The sequence below is a fragment of the Silene latifolia genome, chromosome 5 (assembly GCF_048544455.1).
Source record: "Silene latifolia isolate original U9 population chromosome 5, ASM4854445v1, whole genome shotgun sequence".
NCBI classification, from domain to species: Eukaryota; Viridiplantae; Streptophyta; class Magnoliopsida; order Caryophyllales; family Caryophyllaceae; genus Silene; species Silene latifolia.
This window is the reverse complement of record NC_133530.1, coordinates 14,518,692-14,541,087: the sequence shown is the minus strand read 5'-3', so window position 1 is coordinate 14,541,087 and position 22,396 is coordinate 14,518,692. Positions and strand designations below refer to the sequence as shown.

The following is a 22,396-nucleotide window of genomic DNA, read 5'->3' as shown; positions in this document are numbered from 1 at the left end:
CTCCTGGTCAGTAGTTGTGGCATCTGGCTGAGCAGGAGTGGATGTGTGACGGGGTTGATCAGCCCGTGGGTCTTTAGTGGGAGACGCAGGTGTGATAGGTATATGGCCAGACGGGGGAGATGGCTCAGACGGAGTAGTGGTGATAGGCTGGGTAGTTTGGATAAAGACAGGGGTTAGGTTGTCAAAAGTAAAAGAGGTGGAGTCATTTGAATTGTCGTGTATGTTTAGATGTTGGTAAGGAAATTCTGATTCAATAAATACGACATCTCTCGAATCAAAAAATGTGCCGGTGTCTAAATCGTAAAGTCGCCACCCTTTTTTTCCAAACGGATATCCAATAAAAACACACTTACGACTCTTGGAGGCAAATTTGTCATGGCAACGATTTAAAGTTTTGGCATAGGCTAGACACCCAAAAATTCGTAGATTTTCAAAAGACGGTTGTTTGTTAAAAAGGACTTCATAAGGAGTTTTGCCTTTTAGGAGAGGTGTTGGAGTACGATTTATCAAGTGAACCGCACTTAAGACACATTCACCCCAAAAATATATAGGTAAACTCGCTTGAAATAAAAGGGCACGAGCGACATTTAAGATGTGACGACGTTTTCTTTCCACCCGTCCATTTTGTTGAGGGGTGTCAACATTGGAGGTTTGAAATAAAATTCCGTTTTCTTTAAAAAAAGAAATAAGAGGTCGAAATTCTGTGCCATTGTCCGTGCGTAAAATTTTTATTTTCTTTTCAAATTGTCTTTCAATCATGGCGAAAAAATTGAGAAGTGTTTGTTTTGTATCGCTCTTTTTTCGCAACAAATATACCCACGTAGAGCGGGAAAAATCGTCAACAATGGTGAGAAAAAAAAGTAGAACCACATGAGGCATTTTCGGAGTAAGGTCCCCATAGGTCGCAATGTATAAGTTCAAACGAAGATGTAGCATGACTAGAGCTTAAAGAAAAATGTTCGCGAGTTTGTTTCGCGCGTAAACAAATGTCACAATGTTTGCTATGAAAATTATCACAAGTACGAGAGTTCTTATTATTAAAAAACGGTAAAAAACGGGAAATAGTGGAAGAGGGGTGCCCCAACCTTCGGTGCCAAAGCTCTAAAGAATTCCCTTTGGTGGTCATATTAGCGTGTATATGGTCATGGCGCACTCCCTTCAAATAGTAGAGCCCCTCGTATTGTTCACCCGCACCAATCACCGTCTTCGAGGTACGATCCTGTATAAGACATAAATTATGAGAAAATTGAATTGTCAACGTTTTATCCATTAAGAGATTCGAAACCGAAAGCAAGTTACATTGTAAATTAGCCGCGTATAAGACATCGCGTAAAATCAGACGGGGTGATAACTGAATATCACCGATTTGGGTAGCAATCGTTAGATCCCCATTTGGCAAACCAACAGAAAGGGGAGTAATAATTTTAAGATTAGAAAAAAAAGGGAGACATCCAGACATGTGACGGGATGCCCCTGTGTCAATAATCAATGAGAAAGAGTCATTACCGTTGAGTCGATCGGTGCCGGGGTCGGATTTCCGAGCCTGCAAGAGGTTGCTCAGTTCGTCCAGCGCTTCTGGAGTTAAAGAATTAAGATCGAGCTTGTCGAACTGAGCAAGCGGAGCTTGAGACGGCGGGGCAGTGGCATTCGAACTAGAGGCAGCGGGTCAGAGACCACCTGCTTTAGGAGGAGGGCCAGAGACCACCTGCTTTGTATAACCAGGTTGTGTCTTGGTACGGGGATCCGGCAAAGAAGCCAGGTGACTAAGAGTGGCAGAGTCCAGCGAGACGCGAGGACGGGGACGATCACCCCATGATTCCGGGTAATTACCCGTCACTTGCCAACAAAATTTGAGACTATGGCCTGGTTTTTGACAAATATGACAGTAATATTTGGAGGGTTCGTTTGGATTTCTACGACCCCCACCACTTTGCTGTCGAGACCCATGAGAAGTACGAGCCGCGAAAGCCATAACATCGGGTTTATTTTCAATTTTATGAGACGATAAATTCCTCACTCCTTCATCTTGTAAAAGTCTATTATAAATAAGATTTAAAGAGGGAAGGGGAGTGATACCGATAATTTGAGACCGAGTATTGTCAAAGCGAGAGTCCAGACCCATTAAAAAATCACGAACCCGAGCCTTTTCCCAGCGATTGTTGATGAGAGTCGTCCAATTACACGCGCAGGGATTACATGAGCATTTTGGTAGCGGATCTTGGTCTGCAATGGCGTCCCAAAGAGCAGTCAGCCGGCCATAGTAGTCCACCAGAGATTCCGTGGCACCCTGACGGCAAGAATGAAGGTCGGTTTGAAGCTGATAGATACGAGCTTCGTTTGCTTGAGAAAATCGATTCTTCAGGTCAAGCCAAATGTCTTTGGCTTCTGTCCGAAGAGTGGTCTGTCTTCGCATAGGGGTTGCCATGGTATTGAATATCCACATGGTAACAAGGGCATTTGTTGCCTGCCATGAGGCGAAAGTGTCAGAGGTAGAAGATGGTTGAGATATAGTGCCGTCGACATACCCGATTTTCCCTTTGGCGAGAAGTGCAAGGAGAAACGAGCGCGACCATTCATCGTAGTTGGTACCATCGAAAACAATCGGAGTGATGCTTTGTCCCGTATTTTCGACAGTGACCAAATTGTAGGAAGGAGTTGTGGCAGGGTTAACTACCACCCCAGAATCAGACGTAGAGTTAGTCATTTTTTTTTTATTTTTTCGAAAACCGTAAAGAAACAGAGATGTGAAGATGGAGGCGATGGAGAGATTTTATGTGAAAAGACCTAGGTCTTCTGATACCATATCAGAAACTTATAATTGAGAGAATTGGAAATAATATTGATAATTGTATTCACAAAATAACTTGAATTGCATACAAATAAACTATAGCTATTTATATACATTTGCAACGGAGCTATTTACGGAAACGAAATATATGGATGGCAAAACAGAGGAAGAAATTATTTGGCTCCCTTGAGTTGTGGGATTGAAGCAACGGTCACCTTATGGTGATCTTCCTGTGCAACGGCTCGTTGAGTCCGTAATAGGAAGTAAGTTTGGGTTGTTGTCAGGAGGTGCATGCCATGCCAAAACCCACAAACAGTCCATGCCTACCGCATTTCTCCCGGTATACACTACAACACCTTTGGAACCAAAATAGTTTTCATTCAAGTGGGTAAGTTTGGCACCGGCATTGGGAGAGATTGTTGCCGGAAATGGGTTAGCAGGAATGCCTGACCAACTATGAGATTTATCTAAATTCATCGCGAAATGGGTGTTGTTAGAGATGGTGGCTTGGACCCCATTTTGTCCTTTTCCAATTGTCTCGTCGAAAACCGTGCCAGTTTGCTCTTGCATCGTTGCCATACCTAACTTTAGAAGTAAAATCATAAATCACATACTAATAAATAATAAGTTCGAATAATCTTTCTTTCAACTTTTGGAAGTAATAAAAAACCAAATTGCATTTTTTTATGACTCCCTCAGTCTCTAAATACCTTCTAAAATATAGAAAATTGCACAATTTAAGATATAATTAGATGTCAAAAATAAAAATAACCATTTCAAGATAATAAATATATAATAGGGCAAGTATGTGATATTTATGTACTAATACTTACAGAGATTAGGAAAATACTTAAAGAGATTAGGAAAAAAGAATTAGTTGAGACCTACGAAATATTGTAGTAAATAGACGATAAGTAGAAGGTATATATGAAATAATCAAGAAAATTGAAACCTATTTTAAAAGAGTAAGTCTCTTGTAAAACAAATTTACGATAAAACATCATAAAATTATTAACAAAGTACTTTGATGTTCTTATTAGCCAATTATTGTAGTTATTTGAGGTTATTAGAGTGGGATAATTATGTAAAGTAACCGACCATCTTACAATAACCGTTTTCTGCAACCGATGAATACAAGTATTATTGATCTTAAAGATAAAAATGTATATAACATGAACAATTGAAGTTTGATCAGTATCATGTAAGCAAAGGATTTCTTACCTTGAAAATTGAGAAGATGTGTATAAATGATTTAAACGCTATGTGTGGCTTGCATTAACCATACGGACACCGTAGTCGTTTATATAATGTCATGGTTCTCGCCGACGTGTGATAACGCAAGTAGAAAAGTATATTCATATTCCAATTTACACTTGGGTACGAATTTTCTATCAAATCATTTAAAACAAGAATTTCTAATTATTTTCTTTTAAAATATGAAACTCTTTGTGGAGAAATTTGTCACCTTTGATTTATGCTTCGCCAACTAGTTGAAAAGTAATGTAGTGAAAGTTTTTAGATCGCATATGGGCTAGGGCCGCACCCGTCAAGAAATTCCATCCCAAACTTAATTGCCCCTTGGATTATAAACTAGATCACTTTTCTTTATTTCTCCGGTATGGGAGACCTACATCTCATTCTACACACGTCCCTCACATGTAAGACCTCCTTTTCGATCGATTGTCAGGAACGCCACAATTTTTTCTACCTGTTTCGTTCGACATAACATCGCCGCTTTTCGGACCCGTCTCCGCCTCACAATCCAGGACTAAACCTTGGGCTCTGATACCATGTTATATCACACATGATACCATGTTAGATCACAGATGGGCCGGGGCCACACCCGTCGAGGAGAAGAGAGTGTCCACCTTACAAGTCCAAGGAGGTTCCAACCCAAAACGGGGGATAGCCCCTTAGGTTATAAGGTAGATCACTTTTCTCTATTTTTCCGATGTGGGAAACCTACACGTGATTCTTCACACGCCGCCCCTCACATGTAAGGTTTCCTTATCGATCGATCGACAGGAACGTTATTCATTTTTTCGATTTGTTTCGTCGGGCAGGAACGTCGTCGCTTTCGGACCCGCTGAATAATGGCCCAGTTTTTTGTTGGACGAGAACATCGCGCTTTTCAAATCAGTCTCCGCCTCACAACCCAGGACTAAACCTTGGGCTCTGATACCATCTTATATCGCACAAGGGCCTTGGCCGTGCCCGTGAAAGAAGAGAGAGTGTCCACCTTATAAATCGAGGGAGGTTCCATACCAAAACCAATTGACAATGGGGAAGTAGCCCCTTAGACTATAAGCTAGATCACTCTTCTTTTTTTCTCTAATGTGGGAGACCTACACGTGATTCTTCACAAAAATAATATGCACTAAGGATTAGGGATGGCAGTGGGTCGGGGACCCGACCCAGACCCTGAGGGTCGAACCCTAATGGGTCGGGTATGGGTCTCATTTTTTCAGACCCAATGGGTATGGGTCGGGTATGGGTCTTAAGAAAATATTTCGGGTCCGGGTCTGGGTCTAAGTTATGAGACCCATACCCGACCCTTAGACCCTTTATTAAAGAAAAAAAAAATCAAAATTACAACTTTTCTGAATTCATACTGGCAGATTGTAGAAACCCAACTAAAGTCTCTTTCTCTTCCCTCATCCCATAAAGTGATAAAACCCAACCAAACTCTTCTGACAATACCACCACTCCACCACCGACACAAGAAAACCACCACCACAAAGACGATACGCGATCGACAACCACCTCTCTAATAGCCGTGACCGACAACCACCATTAACGGCAGATTAATAAACTCATAATGTTAAAGTAGTATGAATTTTTTTTTTTAATATTATAGACCCCATAGCTGTTAATCTTGTTACTAAAGTGGCTGAAACTCGGATCCGCGGGTAGACCCAGACCCTACCCTTACCCATAGGGTCCGGGTATGGGTCCTCAAATTTTAGACCCTCGCGGGTCTGGGTCGGGTACGGGTCCAAAGGGAAAATCTCGGGTCGGGTCCGGGTCTAGGCGGACCCTACCCAGACCCTACCCATTGCCATCCCTACTAAGGATCATGTCAATCCATATAATAAAATGATTTTCCAAATAAAATCACTTGAAGATGTTCGATGAATTTTGTGTATTTAATAATCTGGTTAGCTCTTCTTAATGGATCCAGTTAAAGGAGGTTTCATCTCAAAAACAATCGGCAATGGATGAAGTAGCCCACTGGATTAAAAAGTGGACCACTCTCCTCTATTTCTTCAATGTAACAGACCGACTTTTGATTTTTCACACGTCTTCCTTTTTTTATCAATCCACATAAACGCCTTTCTTTTCGAACCTGTTTTATCGGGTGAGAGCATCGTCGCCTTTTCGGACTTGCCAATTAGTTGCCTAGTTTCACCTTCGCATTACTACAAATATCATCATAGATATCAAAAATTTTCATCAATAGGCATCGGATTTGGTACTGATGCACAGTTGACACATGTATATTTCATGTCTATGCTTATACATTAGTCTAAACTCTAATGTTTATTCGATAATAGACATGATTACTATGAAAACCGGGGTCTATTATGTTATATAGACACCAGATGTTTAAAAAAAATTGATATCTATTCAAGACCATGTACATCAAACATCCAAAAAAACTAATGTCTATAATTATTTTTTTTCAGAAAATAAAATAAATTACGCTATTGTTGCCCAATACATTAATCCGGCACATGATCACATTTATAAGACTGGTAAGCTTTCCTGCTCCTTGGTTTATCACTTCTATTATGAGTGTAACAACAAGTGATTACAACAAATCATTATTACAAATTACAACAGTAAAAAAGCAACTACCCAACCAACTAACTTAATCATCACAATCAATACCCTGCCATCTCTAATCTCTTGACACCTGAACCATATCATGTTCCTGCATTCTGCAAAATCACCCGTTTTCGAATTAATTGATACCCAATTAGCGGAAAATGATCATTTTATCTTTATAATTTTAGCACACCAAACATCAGTACCCACCTTCTTGATTACTCCAGAGAGCTGCAGCTTGTGTGGTCAATGGCGAGCGTGTTTGGCTCTGCGATTAATTAAACATAAATCAGATTGGATTTGTCATGTCGGAAAACATATCCAGGAATACCATGATCAATCTGTCTCAAGACATTATTATTAACAACTAATCCAAATAAGAAGTATAAGTATCTCATTTGTATTTGTATATGTAACGGTCTCAAGATAGTCTCAGAAATTACCTATGTAATGAGCTCCATTAAACAATTTTATAAAACTCAAAATATTTATATTTTATAAAGAACGGAATATTTTTCCTAAATTTGTTAACAATGCTTTTCAAAATGAAAAATACATATGGTTTTTTAATTGTTTTTTTTAAACTTGAGATCTTTTCAAATATATGTGACTAATTTTGACTACCTAATGTTTTTCTTAGGTAATAGAGCTATATTCCCAATAAAAATAACTATTTTCACAAAAATACTTGAAATAAATAAATAAAATGTTTTAATCATTTTTCGGAATTTAAAAATATTATCTGGTTTAGATTTGAAAAAGAATTTTGATTTTTTTTTATATAAAATATAACATATTTGAGCTTATGTGGTATGAGAAAATGAATTTATCTTGAGCCTTTGTTAAGGGGTTTAAATGTTTAATTCACTGTTTACAATTTAAGAGGCTTAAATGCTTAATCCCTCGAAGTTTAAATTTAAGGGATTGAATTTCACAAGTGAACAAAGTCTAGATTACTATTTTTGTGAGTTTGTATGTGATAGTCTTACATATACTAATAAGATCTTATTTTGATTGTTGTGCAGATGCTTGAATATCTCGTGTTGCGCCTATGCTGCGCTGTTGTCCACTGTCCATAATATTACGATATTGTCTGCTTTGGGCCAAGCCCTCACGGATTTAATCTTAGGCTCCTTCCCAAAAGGCCCCGTACTATTATATTTTGTAGACAGTTATAAAGATTATCTTTTCATCTTTACCGATGCAGGGCATGAGTTTGCAACTTTGCATCCTAACAATACTCCCCTCAAACCAATGACCACCATCTTGACTCGGACCTTTACTTACACGGAGAAGTCTCACACTCTCTAGACACCTAAAAAACATCACCAAGTCTTGATAACCTCCTTCTAACTGACACATCATCCTACCACGAGTCATATCTTGCACCATATATCACTTCGTGATCAAGTGAATACCCTCACATGCTCCTAAATTTGCATGTCTATCTGCCCTTCATGGGAATTTTAGGAGTCGTTTGGTTGCCTCGATAAAACGTAGGCATTGGGAAATCCCATGAATTGAAAAATCAACACTTGTTTGGTTGACATATTTTTTGTAAAATGGAGGAATTCTAACTTCCTAGGAACTTCCAATGCCTACATAATGGGGGAATTGGCTTACCTAACCCCCCCTAGGTAATTGAAAGTTCCGGTGGAATTAGATTCCTACATTGATAACCAAACAAGTTTTCTCAAATCACATAAATTCAATGTAGGAACTTAATTCCTATGAATTAGCATTTCCTAGGAAAATCTAATGCCTTCATGAACCAAACGATCCTTACAATAAATTTGTATTTAGTATTAAATTACGGAGTATTATAGATGATTTGATTAATACCAACCTATTCAAGTATTAGGTAATAAAAAAACTCATCACCTCCTTCAATTTAACGGACATAATAATGAAGGTATTTAACACCGTCATCATTTCCACTACCTTTCTTTTTCTAAATCATTGAAATAAATAAATAGGTAATAACAAAGTGAAACAATTCATCTCCTCTAACCGCTGAAGCCATCATGGCTCTGGATATCGAAAAGACAACGACAATGTAAATAATTTGCTTATTTAATAAATCTGTATCATACACCATCTAAGTCGTCGCTCAATTAATTAGTATTTATATTTACCAATTTAGTTGGTACTCTCAACAACAACCACCTCCTCTTCACCCAATGCATCAAAAGAGTCAAGTAATCATTCCCCGTCGTAACATTTTCGGGTCAAAACTCATGGTAGGTGAATGGGTAGGGTGGAGTGATAATAGAGGAGGATCATTCCCCGCCAAATTAGCGACTGATTTCAGTCGCTAAATCTGATATCAGTCGCCAAATTGGCGACTACTCAGTTCAGTCGCTAAAAATATGTCGCCTGTTTTAGTTTTTCTTGTAGTGGGAGGACTCGGCAATGTCCTCCCTTTGGTGTTGTATGATGTAATCGGCTTCCTCGGAGAGTGGGAGAAGGTAGTGTGGCCTCCGGATAATCATGCAGTTGCTCAACAACCGGAGTAGAAGTAGTAGTTTCCACCATATGAGAAGTAATCTCTTGAATCTTCATCCTTGCACTTTGAACCACCAAAGCCTTTGAAGCTTGTAGAGCTTTTTGCCTTTTTTAGAGATTCTTCTTTGGAAGTGCCTTGTTTCCACCTTTTGTCCTAGCCATCTTCTCCTTGTATGTAGATTTGCTTGAATTCCTCAAGTTTCAATAAGACCCAAATCGATTTAGGAAATTCGAATTTCCTATGTACATTAATCCACAATGGACATGACCAAACTCTACATCGGGTGTGTATCCGATGTCCATATACCAAAATGTCCGATGTGGATAACGAGTTTTGTAGTAGTGTTGGCTTTATTTTTTATATAATTATATACATCCTTATACTTCTGTTTTCATTCGTGCGTGCTCCTTTCGAGCTTTCTTACATTTCAAACATTTTGCTTCGTTGTGTATTTTTATATGTTTCGAATATGTTTTATTCAATAATAGGTTTGTAATTAATTGATTGACAAATTGATAATTTGCTTGGAGGTTGTAGTGAAGAAAATAAAATTTAGTATTGAGAAGACTGTTTAGATCTGCGAAAAGAAAAGGCATTGTTATTTTCGACATAGCTAACAAGGTTGTTTTAAATTTTAAGCATGTACAGAGTTGCTAATGAGTTGATTTTATAATACATACAATAATGAAAATTTAAATTATTTAAGGTGCGACATATACTCAATCAGTAGAATTAGTAAAACACCAATTATCATTACTCAATACTCATTAAGCAATTAACATGAATTGATGTACAATGATGTACTAGAGATACAAAAAAATATCTTGAAAACATAAATTTAAATGATACCCGTGATTTTCCAGGGGACACAAAACTAGTATGATATTTTTATAGACAAAAAAGAAGTTCAATATCATAATTATTATCCCATTTAATGATTTATTTAAGCTTCATAATAGGTAGATAGTAGTATAAGCAACCAGTGTAGATGCACCGCAAGCTAACATAAAGATTTAGATCACACGGTAATGTTATGACCTTTTATTATTACAATATACGTTATATGGATAATTATATGTCCATGGCTTCATGGGACAAGGTTGAAGTCCCCAACAAGAGTAGCTTGGTCTGGGACCAAGTCATGGATGACACCATCAACAGAGGTCTTGGTAGCTTGGTCAGTGAAAGTCTCACTAGTGTAGGCTTTGTCCAAGTCTTCCTGAATTTGATCCAAGCTCATTTTGTCAATGATGTTTTTTGGGCCACATACCACATATACCTACGTTAAAACCAAGTACAAAAATTAGAATAGTTGTGAAAAATAAATTGCATCCATCAACCACTATAAACACTAAAAAGACGCCCTTTTTGCGAAAAAAATTCGCGATGAAATCACAAGTCTATCAAAAAGTGGTTTGGTAAATGATCTGAAAATAAATTTTTTCGACTAAAATTATTTTTCTTTTAATAATTTTCGTCACAAAATCAATGTCTTTAGTGTCTCACACTCAAAGAATTTCACTCTTTTTTTTGTGTTTTTTTTTTGTTTGTCTCTGAATTGGACTTATAATAAGGGTAATTTGGGAAAGTGGATTGGGCCAAAAATGGAGTTGACAGAAAGAGAAAGAAAAAAAAAAAGGTGGAATATTCATCACAAAAAAAAAAAAAAAAAAAAAAAAAAAAAATTCGGTAACCTATTGCATAGCAACAAAAAGAGTCATTTGCGACACGGTGTTGCAAAAATCACAAATGGCCTTTTGCAACGAATTTACCCTTGTTTGCGATGGAATATGGCTTTAGGTAACATCACATTTTTTGTGAAAGAAGTGCGTGAAAAAATATATTCATATTTACCCTGTTGGGAGGTAACGGTGGTGTGTTGTTAATAGGTGCATGCCATGCCAAAACCCACGAGCAGTTCAACCCTGTTGCACTTCTCCCATTATACACCACAACGCCCTTGGAACCCAAAAGGTTATCCTTCGAGTGGCTAAAGTTGGCACTGAAATTGGGATAAACTGTTTCCGGAAATGGGTAAACTGGCCTTCCTGCCCAACTATGAGATCTACCTAAAGTCATCTCGCGATGGGTGTTGTTGTTCATGGTGGCTTGGGTTCCATTTTGTGGATGGCTAAGTATGCCCTTCTGCACTTGCATCGTTGCCATACCTAACTTTGCTGATAAAAAGCACACACATAAATACATACAACATATTTATAAGTGGAAATCATCTTTATTTCATAGGTACCAAAAAAAAAAAAAATGACAATATGTTACTCCCTTCACTCCATTCTTTTTTATGACAACAGAAGGCACAGTCGCTATTTTTGATGTGCACTGAGTAAACTCCCAGATATACGTAGCTAAATTAATTGTACACTTTCTATATTTGGTATGTTAAATGAGTAGACTTTTTTTTCTTGATTAAAGAGGCAGAGTTTTAATTTCACTCCTATATCTAAATCTTTCCAAAATGAAAAGTAGGATAATAAAAGTGGAATTAATAGAATACTCTCTCCGTTTCGGTCATTTTTTTTACCTTTGGTTTTGGTATAACAAAAGATGAAGGAAAGAGGCGGGTCATTTATTAGATGACAAATGGATCTTATTCAGCATGGAGGATAAAATTGCTCAATAAAAGCATTTAAAGACAGAAAGGTAAATAATTCATGACTAAACACCCCAAAATAAAATAGATAAACCAATGACCGAGACGGAAGGAATATTATATAACATGACTTTGATAAGTATCTTGCACCAAAACTATTCTTACCTTGAAAATTGACAAGATTATGTATAATGATTTAAACGCTATGTCTGGCTTGCACCAACCATGAGGCCATCGAAGTTAGTTTATATAATGTCCTGGTTCTTATCGACTAGTAATAACGCATATTGAAAAGTAGACTCATATTCCAATTTACACTGTTATATATAGTATTTCTTTCGTCCCGATCAATTGTTTTCCTTAAAACTTTGGCATAAGTTCAAGAAAAAAGGAGGGGATCAATTATTAAATGACAAGTGGACCAAATCGTGTGTGAATGATCAAATTACTTATCAAGTTCATTCTTAAAATAGAAAGGACAACAATTGAATAAAACACCCCAAAACAGAATAGGACAACAAATGACCAAAACAGAGGAAATATATTTTTCTTATAAAAATTACGCGATTTACCCAACCGAATTTCCAAGCCTGACTCAAGCGAGGGAATTTTTCCAACACACAGGTAAGTCTCCTGTAAACGGTGGGAGACAAATTATTAAAACAACGTGATTATACACTACTGTTGTTGTGAGACCGTTTCATAAAAGAATAAGTCCCAACACAATGGGTAAGAATTTTCCATCTCCTCCTTTATAACAAGAATCATATTCTTGTTTTTTTTTTTTGAAAGTATGAAAAGCTTTGTAGGGGAATTTGTCACCTTTGGTTTATGCTCTGCCAATTATCCCTGCGGTGGAACACACGCGATGTTCAAAAGGTAATTGATGAAATTAAAATTACTCCCAATTTAAAATTATATTTAGCCTCATTTTACATTTTTTTGGGTAATAAAAAAGACTATGGAAAAAAAAAAATTGCGTCACTTGTTATTTTTTCTTCTTTTTCTAGACGGAAATAGCATAGATTAAATTAAAAAACACAAAATTCGAGTACATCACGGGGTCTGGTCAGAGTAAGTGACGTACAAAACTATACAAATATCCGTATATTAATTTGATAATGGAGTTAAGAATTTTGTCTCCTATATTTACAATAGTATGATATATTTTTTTTGTAGTTACTAAACATCTTTTTAGAAATCATTAATTTTAATAAGAAGGCGAAAAGAATTGGGAGGAGAAGGGTTTTCTTTTTCCGAAACAATGATATTCGTTTATAGAACGAAAGGTTTAAAGTACGAATATCTGGTCAAATTTAATTTCGTTTCAATTCGATTTCGACAGGGGTTATTTATTAGACACCTTAATCGGGTTGTCCTATTTTCAGTCGGTGATAATTGAGTCGGGTCAATAGTCGATCAAGCGAGTTTTGGGCCATATTTTAGGGGTTAATGATTTTCCTCAACGTTCATTATAATTTTTTATTCAAACATTTTACCTTAAATTCGTGCAACTAAAAAACAATCAATACTATATATTAATTCCAGAAATCAAGGGACTTCAATGTAATTAAATAAATCTATACAAATTAATTATACTATATAGTTTTTAATCAATAGCACTGTGCGATGGACCTGAATAAGGGACTTCAATGTAAATATTATATAGTTCTGGTTGGAGTATAAATTTAGAGAACACCGGAATATGGTGATTTTCCTAAAATAAACATGCCCCACTTATGATATCAATTAGTATAAAGATGTTAATTATTTTAACATAAACAAATATAATATAAGTATATTATATTTTGGAAACTATTGAAAAGTACATAAATCAAGCTATATTTCCAAAAAATACAATATTCTATAATTATTTCGACTTAATTAATTTAATGCATATATGTAATATATTTAATATTTAATGCATATATGTAATATATTTATTTCGAGTAGTGAGAGTAATAAAAGTAACCTTGGATATAGTAATCACTCATTGGATACTTAAAGAGTAAAAATAATTCTGTTAGTAGTGAAAGAATTGTAGTAACATTGGATATAGTAATCACTCATTTGAATAGTCAAAGTAACAATATTAGCAGCGAGCGGGAGTAGTGAAAGTAACAGAAGTAACAACGGGAGTAGTGAAATTATCAATATTAATATACAAGTAGTGGAAGTAATAACAAAAACTAGGTAACAATAATTACGGCGGGAGTAATGAAAGACTGAAAGTAAAAGTAATAATAAAGAATGTAATAAAAGTAATAATTCTAAGAACAAAAGGAAGTATATATGAAAATTTAGCTAAGCAATCGATTTAAGTAAAATATTAATAGCGGAAGTAGTGAATTTGTCTCATAATTTATTTTATTGTAATTTTAAGATATACTCCGTATCATAGAAAATATATGAGTTATGCAACTTTAAAATAGTTTTAGTTAATTGAAAATATATTTTAATGTTAATAGAGGTAGCCCGGGCGAAGCCGGGCACCCATACTAGTTAATGAGAAAACTCATAACTAGGCGTTCTCTTACAAGAAACAAAACTTCTTCGGTGCTTGTCAATTGGTTGAGCTAGACGTGTTCAAGTGTATTAGATGACTTTTCCTCGTATAATAAAAGCAATGAGTTAATGGTATGCCCAAAAATAAATCTTGCTTTACCAAACTTTGTACAAGAAAGAAAATTAGCCTTGATCATAGCATGAACACCTACAACATATGTATGAGTATAGCTACTAACTAAAAGAGCTGATCAGTAATAAGTAAACTCATCCATGCAAAATGAAATAGCTTTAAGAGTGGCCATATCTCCTCGGAGACGGAGCTCTTCCCAGTTCCGCTTGGCCATGGCCCGGGCGAAAGTGTAATACTTCACTTAACCGAAGACATTATTCCAGGGGCGGCCCATTGGATTTGGAGGCCCTGTTCCAAATATTAGATGGAGGCCCTACGATAATCGCCTCGTATTTTTTTATAGTCATAAGAAAATATGAGACCTTTAATGTATGAGGAGGCGTAATATTCAAAATTTCAAATACTATAAATATAAAATTAATCGCGTTAATGATTCGATTTTAATCATAAAACTTTAGTTATATTATTTTTTTTCTTGTAAAAACAAATATTCTCACTATTTCTTCCAATTAGCGTATTTATACTTTTACTTCTAGGAGTAAAGTAATTTGGAAAATAAGGCTACAATAAAAAAAATTAGTACGATAAGTGCATCATCGATAATAACATGCATATTTGTTCCGTTAAAAAAGATCACTTTTCTAAGAATTCTAACACCATTCTTATTTAAGACCGTCTTACCTTATAGACTGTTATCACACTCGATTAAATTAGAAGTAGTAGTAAAACAAGGGAGTTGGAGGTTTTAGGTTAAGACGCACTACAAAAAGAAATAAAACAGGCGACCGATTTTGGCGACTGAAATCAGTCGCTAAAATCAATTTGGCGATCGATTTCATCCGCAACGCTCCGCAGACTTTAGTCGCCCTTTCTAATTTTGGCGACTAATGTCGGTGGCGACTGACAAATCAGTCGCCAAATGACTAAAATAGCGACTGAATTGGTAGTCGCCAATTTGGCGACTGAAACAATGTAGTCGCCAAATTGGCGACTGAATTTCAGTCGCTAAAATCTCTTTTAGTCGCCAAATTTGGGTGACTAGGCCAATATCATCGAAAAATTTGGCGATCGAAAGATTTGGCGATCGAAAGTCGGGTCGCAATTTGGCGATCGAAAGTCAAGTCGCCAATTTGGCGACTACCTTCAATCGTCGCAATTTGGCGATCAAATTCACCGCCAAATCCCTTTTCGCCGCTAAAGCCATCGTATGTTTTGGTGGTTTTTTCGTTTTCATTGCTAGCCAAATATTTACAACCTGCATACAAACCGAAGTTCCACAACGCCATACATCCCAAACTTCAACACACACAACACCATACATTTCAACCTAACACCACACATTTTCCCAAACTTCATTTCATATATTGAAAATGAAAGTTTTATAAGCTAACATATACTAAAGTTCAAGTCTTATTACATGCTAAACTAAACTTACTTAACTACTTGGAAGCCAACACCGGCTCCACTCCCCCCTTGTGGACCATGCGGATCAAAAGGATCGTAGTCGGGTCTAGGTCCGGGGTTACAACCTTGCCACCAAGTCTCAAACATTGCCATTTTTTCCTTCATTTGGCGGAATTCTTCATCACGTTTTCTTTCACGTTCATCACGCTCTCTTACTTGAGCTTGAAGTTGACTAATAATTCCCGGTTGATACGTGGTGCTGGGAATTGTTAAAGTCGATCTCCTACGCGTGTTCTCATAGAAAGCCGGTGTTGAACTTCCGGTACCATACACGTGCCCTTTCTTGAAGCCATTCACCAACTCAAACCATATGTCATTATCCGGTTTTTCTGGATTGGCGGCTTTTTCATGTTCAAATGCATCCTACATTATTAAACAAATGGTAGTAAGTTAATATGGTAACCAGCTTATATAAGACATTTTAAAAGAGAATAAATTAACAAAAATTAAGTGTTAGGGAAAACTTACATATAATTCCTTGTCTTTTGGCTTAGTCCAACTTCTAATCCCTTTGTGGTCAACCCTGGAATGCGTGTCCAGAAACAGTTCCGGTACCGTCGCAACCGGCTTTGACTTCTTCTTTCCTTTCTGAATGAAAAAAAAAAACATACATGTTAGAAAATCAACAAAAAATCTAACATAAAATAAACATGTTGCATTGAAAACCAAAACAAGTGTGAAATAATAGACAAACTTACACCCAATACACGATCCCAGAACGATCGTGATCCCCCGTAATGAGTAGGCTCGACCACGGCATCTTCCTTTCCTCCTTTTTTGTTGAGGGATGCTTGCTTAGACTTCTTCTGAAAAGCTTCACTTTTGGTATGCTTTATTAAGCCTTCATACTTCTCACCTGCAATTACACATATGAAATCATAACTAATAAGTTACTGATATTATTTATAATATAAGAGAGTATATGCTAATTAATACAAATAACAAAACAAGTTAATTAAATACCTTTCATGTTCTCTGGCTCCTTCGGGCGCCTGACCGTCTTCCAGATCACGTCCCGATATCGTCGAGTACCGACTTCATTGTACCTGTTACGGACATTCTGTTCTTGAGACGGTTCCCAAGCAAATGATAGCTACAAAAAAAAAGGCGACAAAATTTCATATCAGTATAAAATAAAAGTCTAACCTTGGTTCTTAAAAAATTTATCAAAATTAATTATTTGGTTTCTAAAACAAAGAACTACGGATAATATATACCCGAAAGTTATTGAACCACGCCTCTTTTTGTGCATTAGAAGCTTGTGTCCACGATGTAGGAATTCGACCCACGAAATTAGTCTTCGTGCTTTTCGTGACACCTCGTATCACGCAATCGTCCATAAACCTGCATTTATTTTGAACATGTAAAATTAGAAACAATTATTATTTTACAAAAAAAAAAAAATAATAATAGTAGACTAATAAAGAATAAGACTTACCATAATCCCGCCGGCTCAAGTATCATCCGATGATCCGAAGTGTACCGTATCTGCACTGCTCTTCGCCTCGTCGGTAGCGTCGGCTGATCCGATCACCGTCACACCGTCACCGTCACCGTCTGTCTGCATCGGATCCTCACGCACAAACTCCTCCTCCTCAAGCGTACTCTGTCCAGAACCTGAGCCGCCTCCACACTTCCTACCTCGACCTGCTCCAGCCATCTGCAGTAATACAAATAATAATTAACACAAATAATGATAAATGAAAATTATACGGACTTCTAAATTTTAATTATTTACTCTTGAGGAATACAAAATTTTACCAATTTAATCATACTCATCATCGTCGTCGTCCTCATCCTCATCCTCATCATCGTCATCATCATCATCATCATAATCATCTTCATCTCCAAACCTTTTCTCCTCCTCCCTTCTCCTCCTCACCTCCTCTTCCCCCCTCCTCTCCTCCTCTTCTTCCCTCCTCTCCTCCTCCTCCTCCTCCTCATCCTCCCCCGGCAGTCTCTCTTCCACATCATAATATTCTTCCTCTTCCATGTCTTCACCATCTTTATTCTCATGCTCACAGTTGATTTCATCGGGTGGAGACAAAAGTGTTTCATTTGAAACGTTTTCTTCTTGGAAAAAAGTTGTATCAACTTGTGACCGTGCCTTTGTCTTAAAGATTGCACACCACGCATTTTGATTTCTATCATTTGTTGTGCTTGGATAAGTAGCAAAATACACTTGATGAGCCTGATGTGCAAGTATAAATGGATCATACTTAGAGTATGTTCTAGTACGATTCACTTCTACAAGCTTGTATTGTTCATGTACTCTCATTCCTGCCACATAATTATCCTTCCAGTCAACCTTGAATAAGACAGTTTTATAAGCTCGGTCACGTCCATTATAACTAATTTCAAAGATATCTTCAACTATACCATAGTATTCGTTGTCATCAAGAGAAGAAATAGTAACCCCCCAATTGCACCTAGCCTTACCTTTACCGTGGTTGAATGTTTGAAAATTAAACCCATTAACCGAGTATCGATTCCACGTTCTTACCATTTTTGAAGGACCAAAAGCCAAACTTCTTATCAAATCATCTTGAATCTTCAACTCAATTACATGTTTCTGAAACCATGTTAGAAATTGGTCCTCATGTTTGTCCCAAACATCATCCTTACTTATATTAGGATTCCTCTCAATGAAATCATTAACAAACTGTGTTTCGTATGACTCCAAGAGGTCACAATTAGATAGCACGTAAAGGTGGGCACGATTATACTCCTTATCATCCAAATATCTTGTTTGCCCCTTTGATGAACACCCTTAATCATCTTGAGTTTGAAAAAATTCGGGTAAACTTCCGTCTATTTCATCCGGTTTCTCAACATTCAAGTTTTTTGCTTTGGTTTCTATATGTTTTTCAAAGTAAAGAGAACAAAAGTTTGCAATCTCTTCCGTTAAATAAGCATTGCATATAGAACCTTCCACCATAGTTTTATTACCAATTTTTTTCTTCAAATGATTAAGAAACCTATAAAAGTTAATGATGAGTTTTATTAATAATAAAGTTAACATATAATAACTAGATTAGTTATTATTATTAATTTTAATTTAAAAGTAGCTAGATTATCTTAATTACCTTTCAAATGGATACATCCACCTATATTGACGGTCCCCAACTTTGGCTTCATATGGCAAATGAACCGGTTGATGCTCCATGGAGTTAAAAAATGCAGGAGGAAAGATCATTTCAAGCTTACACAATATCTATGGTATTTGCTCTTCCGCATTTAATCATGTCATCAACACATATTGAAGAGGCACATAAATCTCGGAAGAATTGACTAATCTCAACAACTGCATTCCAAACGTTTGTCGGCACGAGGTGTTTCAAAGCAACGGGTAATAATCGCTCCATGAATACATGACAATCATGACTTTTCAAGCCTTGCAACTTCAGCTTCTTAAAATCAACACATCGACTAAAATCTGATGCATACCCATCAGGAAACTTCAAATTTTGTAACCACTCACACAATACCTTTCTCTTAGCTTTGTCGAGAGTGAAAATGGATGTTGGCTTAGACCCGTCGCCGCGAATGTGTAATTTCGGACGATGACAAAATTTCTGCAAATCTTTTCTAGAAGCAATGCTATCACATTTTTCACCTTCTACATCCATGATCATGTCAATTAGTTGCTCAAAGAAATTCTTTTCAATGTGCATTACATCCAAATTATGTCTTATCAACATTGTCTTCCAATAAGGAAGGTCCCAAATAATGCTTCTTTTAAACCAACCGTTTTTCTGCTTTTTCAATTCTTTAAATTCTTCTTCGGTACCATCAACAGGGGATGGTAAATCACTGATAAGTAGCATTTTAGTCGTATTTTACCACGCATTTATACCTTATTCCGACTCGATTTTGTGCGCTTAAAATGTCTAACAAGCTCATTTATTACTAATTTATAATAATTAGTCGTATTAGTTACATTTAATATTTAGTCGTATTGTTATTATAATATTAATATTATTACTATTATTTTATTAATATATTAATTTAATGTGTAGGTGAGAGGGAATAATAAAGAGGAAATTCAAGTTGGAATAAATTGAGACGGAAATTGAAGAGCAGGACGAAATTGAGACGGGTCAAAGCAATCAAATGAAGCAATTTCAGGTGGGAAAGAGCAAGGTCAACCTTGACCTTTTATCAAAAAGATGTGGGTCTGTGGGGATCCCCTGCATTTCATTCCATCATCTTCATCATCTACTCTATCATCCTCCATCATTCACACCATCATCACCACCGTGACCCACGACAACCATGGCTGCCATTTTCATTCAACACCAGCAACACCAACATTCCCTCACCTCGACACACCACCGTGTTCATCAATTAACTCGGTTTCGAACCCGAAAGCAGCTCCACCATTAACAACCACAGCTCACCTCCGTTTCACGAGCCCATAGCTGCCATCATTTCCACCACCATTTCCTCCATCACACCCGTCATCACCAGTATTCATAATCAACCATACGGCTCAACGGAGTCCACCACCGTTACCATTCATCCATTACCAACCATCTGCATCTCGCACTCCTCGGGCCCGGTTCAGACCCGTCACCAACATCAATTCCCACCATCAATTGAATCACCAATGACGAACTCGGACTTGAAATCGAAATCGAGTCAAATGCAACAAGTGCACTCCCAGACGGGCACCCGTCTGCCGGCCAACCGGCCCCCAACTCGCAACAAGCAATTTGCATTCCCAGCCGGGTCACCGACCGCCGACACTCCCACCGGCTGGGAGAACCATCAAATTCATCTCAAATTTCCAGAAGACTCCCAACCGGTCATGACCCCGGCCGCCGGTTGACCGGCTGGGACATCTCGTCCTGCGTGTTTCATCCTCTTTTGCCCTTTTCATTTTGTTAACCCGTAATCCCTTTCCCTTTTGTTTATGGTTTCTTTTGGACTTTTGAGTGGGCTGTTTGGTATTTGGACTTAGAATTAATTATTATTATTATGATTATTATTATTATTAGTATAAAAGAAAGACACCCTTACACTAAGACAACACCTTACATTAGACACACATTACCACCTCTAAATTAGATTAGAAATTAGTCCCTCCATTATTATTCTCTCAATATTGTAAAACCCTCATATTTCCTCTCTTATTTTCATTGAATAAAAAGTTGTTATCTTTCTTTAATTATTAGTTTAATTCTTCTTTTGTTCATTCAAGTTCTTCCCTTTTCATTAGTTTACAATTAGTAATTTTGGGTTGTATTTGGGGAATTAAAGAATCCTTTCATTCTTCCAATCCAAGTTTCCACCTTTTGCAATTAAGTGGTATAATTTCTCTTCCTTATTTCATTTGTTTACATTTTGTTTTTCTCTTAATTCTTGTTTAGTTGTTCATGTTAGAATACTATTTCTTGTTGTTTAATTGATGTTAATCTCTCTCTTGTTCATCTTTTCTTTGTTTTCCATTGTTGTTGCTCTCAAAGATTGAATCTTTGAGTTGCTATTGTTAAAGTTTGTGTCTTTTTGCATTAATCTCTTTCCATCTTAGATTAATTTGTCTTTCCTCATAATTTTGTTGATTAATTACATGATTAGTAGTAGAATTTATTCTCCCACCATGTTCATGATTAAAGAATCCATCTTTATTATCTCCTTTGTCTTAAGAAACATGATTAGTGAGTAGTCTTCCACTAGGACTCGGTTTGACCCAATATGAGTAATTTCACTAATTGAATCTCATAAAGGCTAATTATTTGGGGAAATTGGTGAGGGTAGTTTAGAGGATTGATTTGGGTTTATGGATTGATTTTTGGGTAGTGTCGATTTATGACCCTTGTCCACCAACGAGAGTTGGTTAGGTTGTGATTTGGATACCCGGAATTCGACCCTATTGCTAACCTAGGTTGAGACCGAAAGGGAGAACCGGGTAGGGCACCTCTAAATTAGCGTTTGAAATCGACCTCCGAGAGGAGGAGTGGGATGACCCGGATTATGATGAGTACTTAATGACCTTGACCGATTTCTTGACCTCCTTGGAAAAGTGCACATTTTTGGGGTTGTTGGGTGTTGAGTTAAGGATTCCGACCTTCGAACCCGAGAGGGGGGTTGGTGGGTAGTGCTAGTGTCCTACTTCGAACCCGAGAGGGGGGTCTTAGGCGAATTAGAGCCATCTCCTCCTTACTTGTCTACCCGAGTGATTAGCCTAGGGAATTAGTATGTGGAATTACGAATTGTTGTGGGAGAACCGAGTTCTAGGCCTTTTAATCATTTGAATTACAACTTTAATCCTCTCTTACTCATTTATCATCTTTTGTTAATTTGCATTTTATTTTATTTAGTTTAGTTGTTTAGTTTTAAACCTCATCCAAATATTTCCGACTTAGCTAAGCATAAGAATATAGACAATTAGTAATCACCCATGCTCCCTGTGGATACGACCTCGACTACCCTACTACATTAGTTGAGTTATTTGTTTGATCGGGGGAGTGCGACAAACCCCGTTATCAAAATGGCGCCGTTGCCGGGGAGCATTGGCATGATATTAGTTGTTTTGTTCTAGTTTAGACTAGGTCTTTCTTT

The 22,396-nt window shown here is 36.9% G+C and overlaps 3 protein-coding genes across 5 annotated transcripts; all 3 read right to left on the bottom strand.

Annotated features, from left to right (window-relative positions):
• Positions 1-1,666: 1,666 nt before the first annotated feature.
• Positions 1,667-2,704, bottom strand: LOC141654882 (uncharacterized). The gene has a single exon (XM_074461994.1). It carries the CDS (start codon positions 2,702-2,704, stop codon positions 1,667-1,669), a length of 1,038 nt encoding a protein of 345 aa, XP_074318095.1.
• Positions 2,705-3,004: 300 nt separating this feature from the next.
• On the bottom strand, positions 3,005-3,358 carry LOC141654881 (jasmonate-induced protein homolog). The gene has a single exon (XM_074461992.1). It carries the CDS (start codon positions 3,356-3,358, stop codon positions 3,005-3,007), a length of 354 nt encoding a protein of 117 aa, XP_074318093.1.
• A 6,736-nt stretch (positions 3,359-10,094) lies between these two features.
• Positions 10,095-12,427, bottom strand: LOC141656808 (jasmonate-induced protein homolog). 3 transcript variants are annotated; one of them, XM_074463863.1, is made up of 3 exons: positions 12,303-12,427; positions 10,977-11,299; positions 10,095-10,401 (listed from the first exon to the last, which is right to left on the bottom strand). In XM_074463863.1, exons 2-3 carry the CDS (start codon positions 11,286-11,288, stop codon positions 10,210-10,212), a joined length of 504 nt encoding a protein of 167 aa, XP_074319964.1. In that variant the 5' UTR covers positions 11,289-11,299; positions 12,303-12,427; the 3' UTR covers positions 10,095-10,209. The 3 variants fall into 3 exon arrangements, with proteins under 3 accessions (XP_074319964.1, XP_074319963.1, XP_074319965.1); XM_074463862.1 differs by lacking the exon at positions 12,303-12,427 and adding an exon at positions 11,896-12,015; XM_074463864.1 differs by lacking the exon at positions 12,303-12,427 and adding an exon at positions 11,662-11,868.
• Between the last annotated feature and the right edge of the window lie 9,969 nt (positions 12,428-22,396).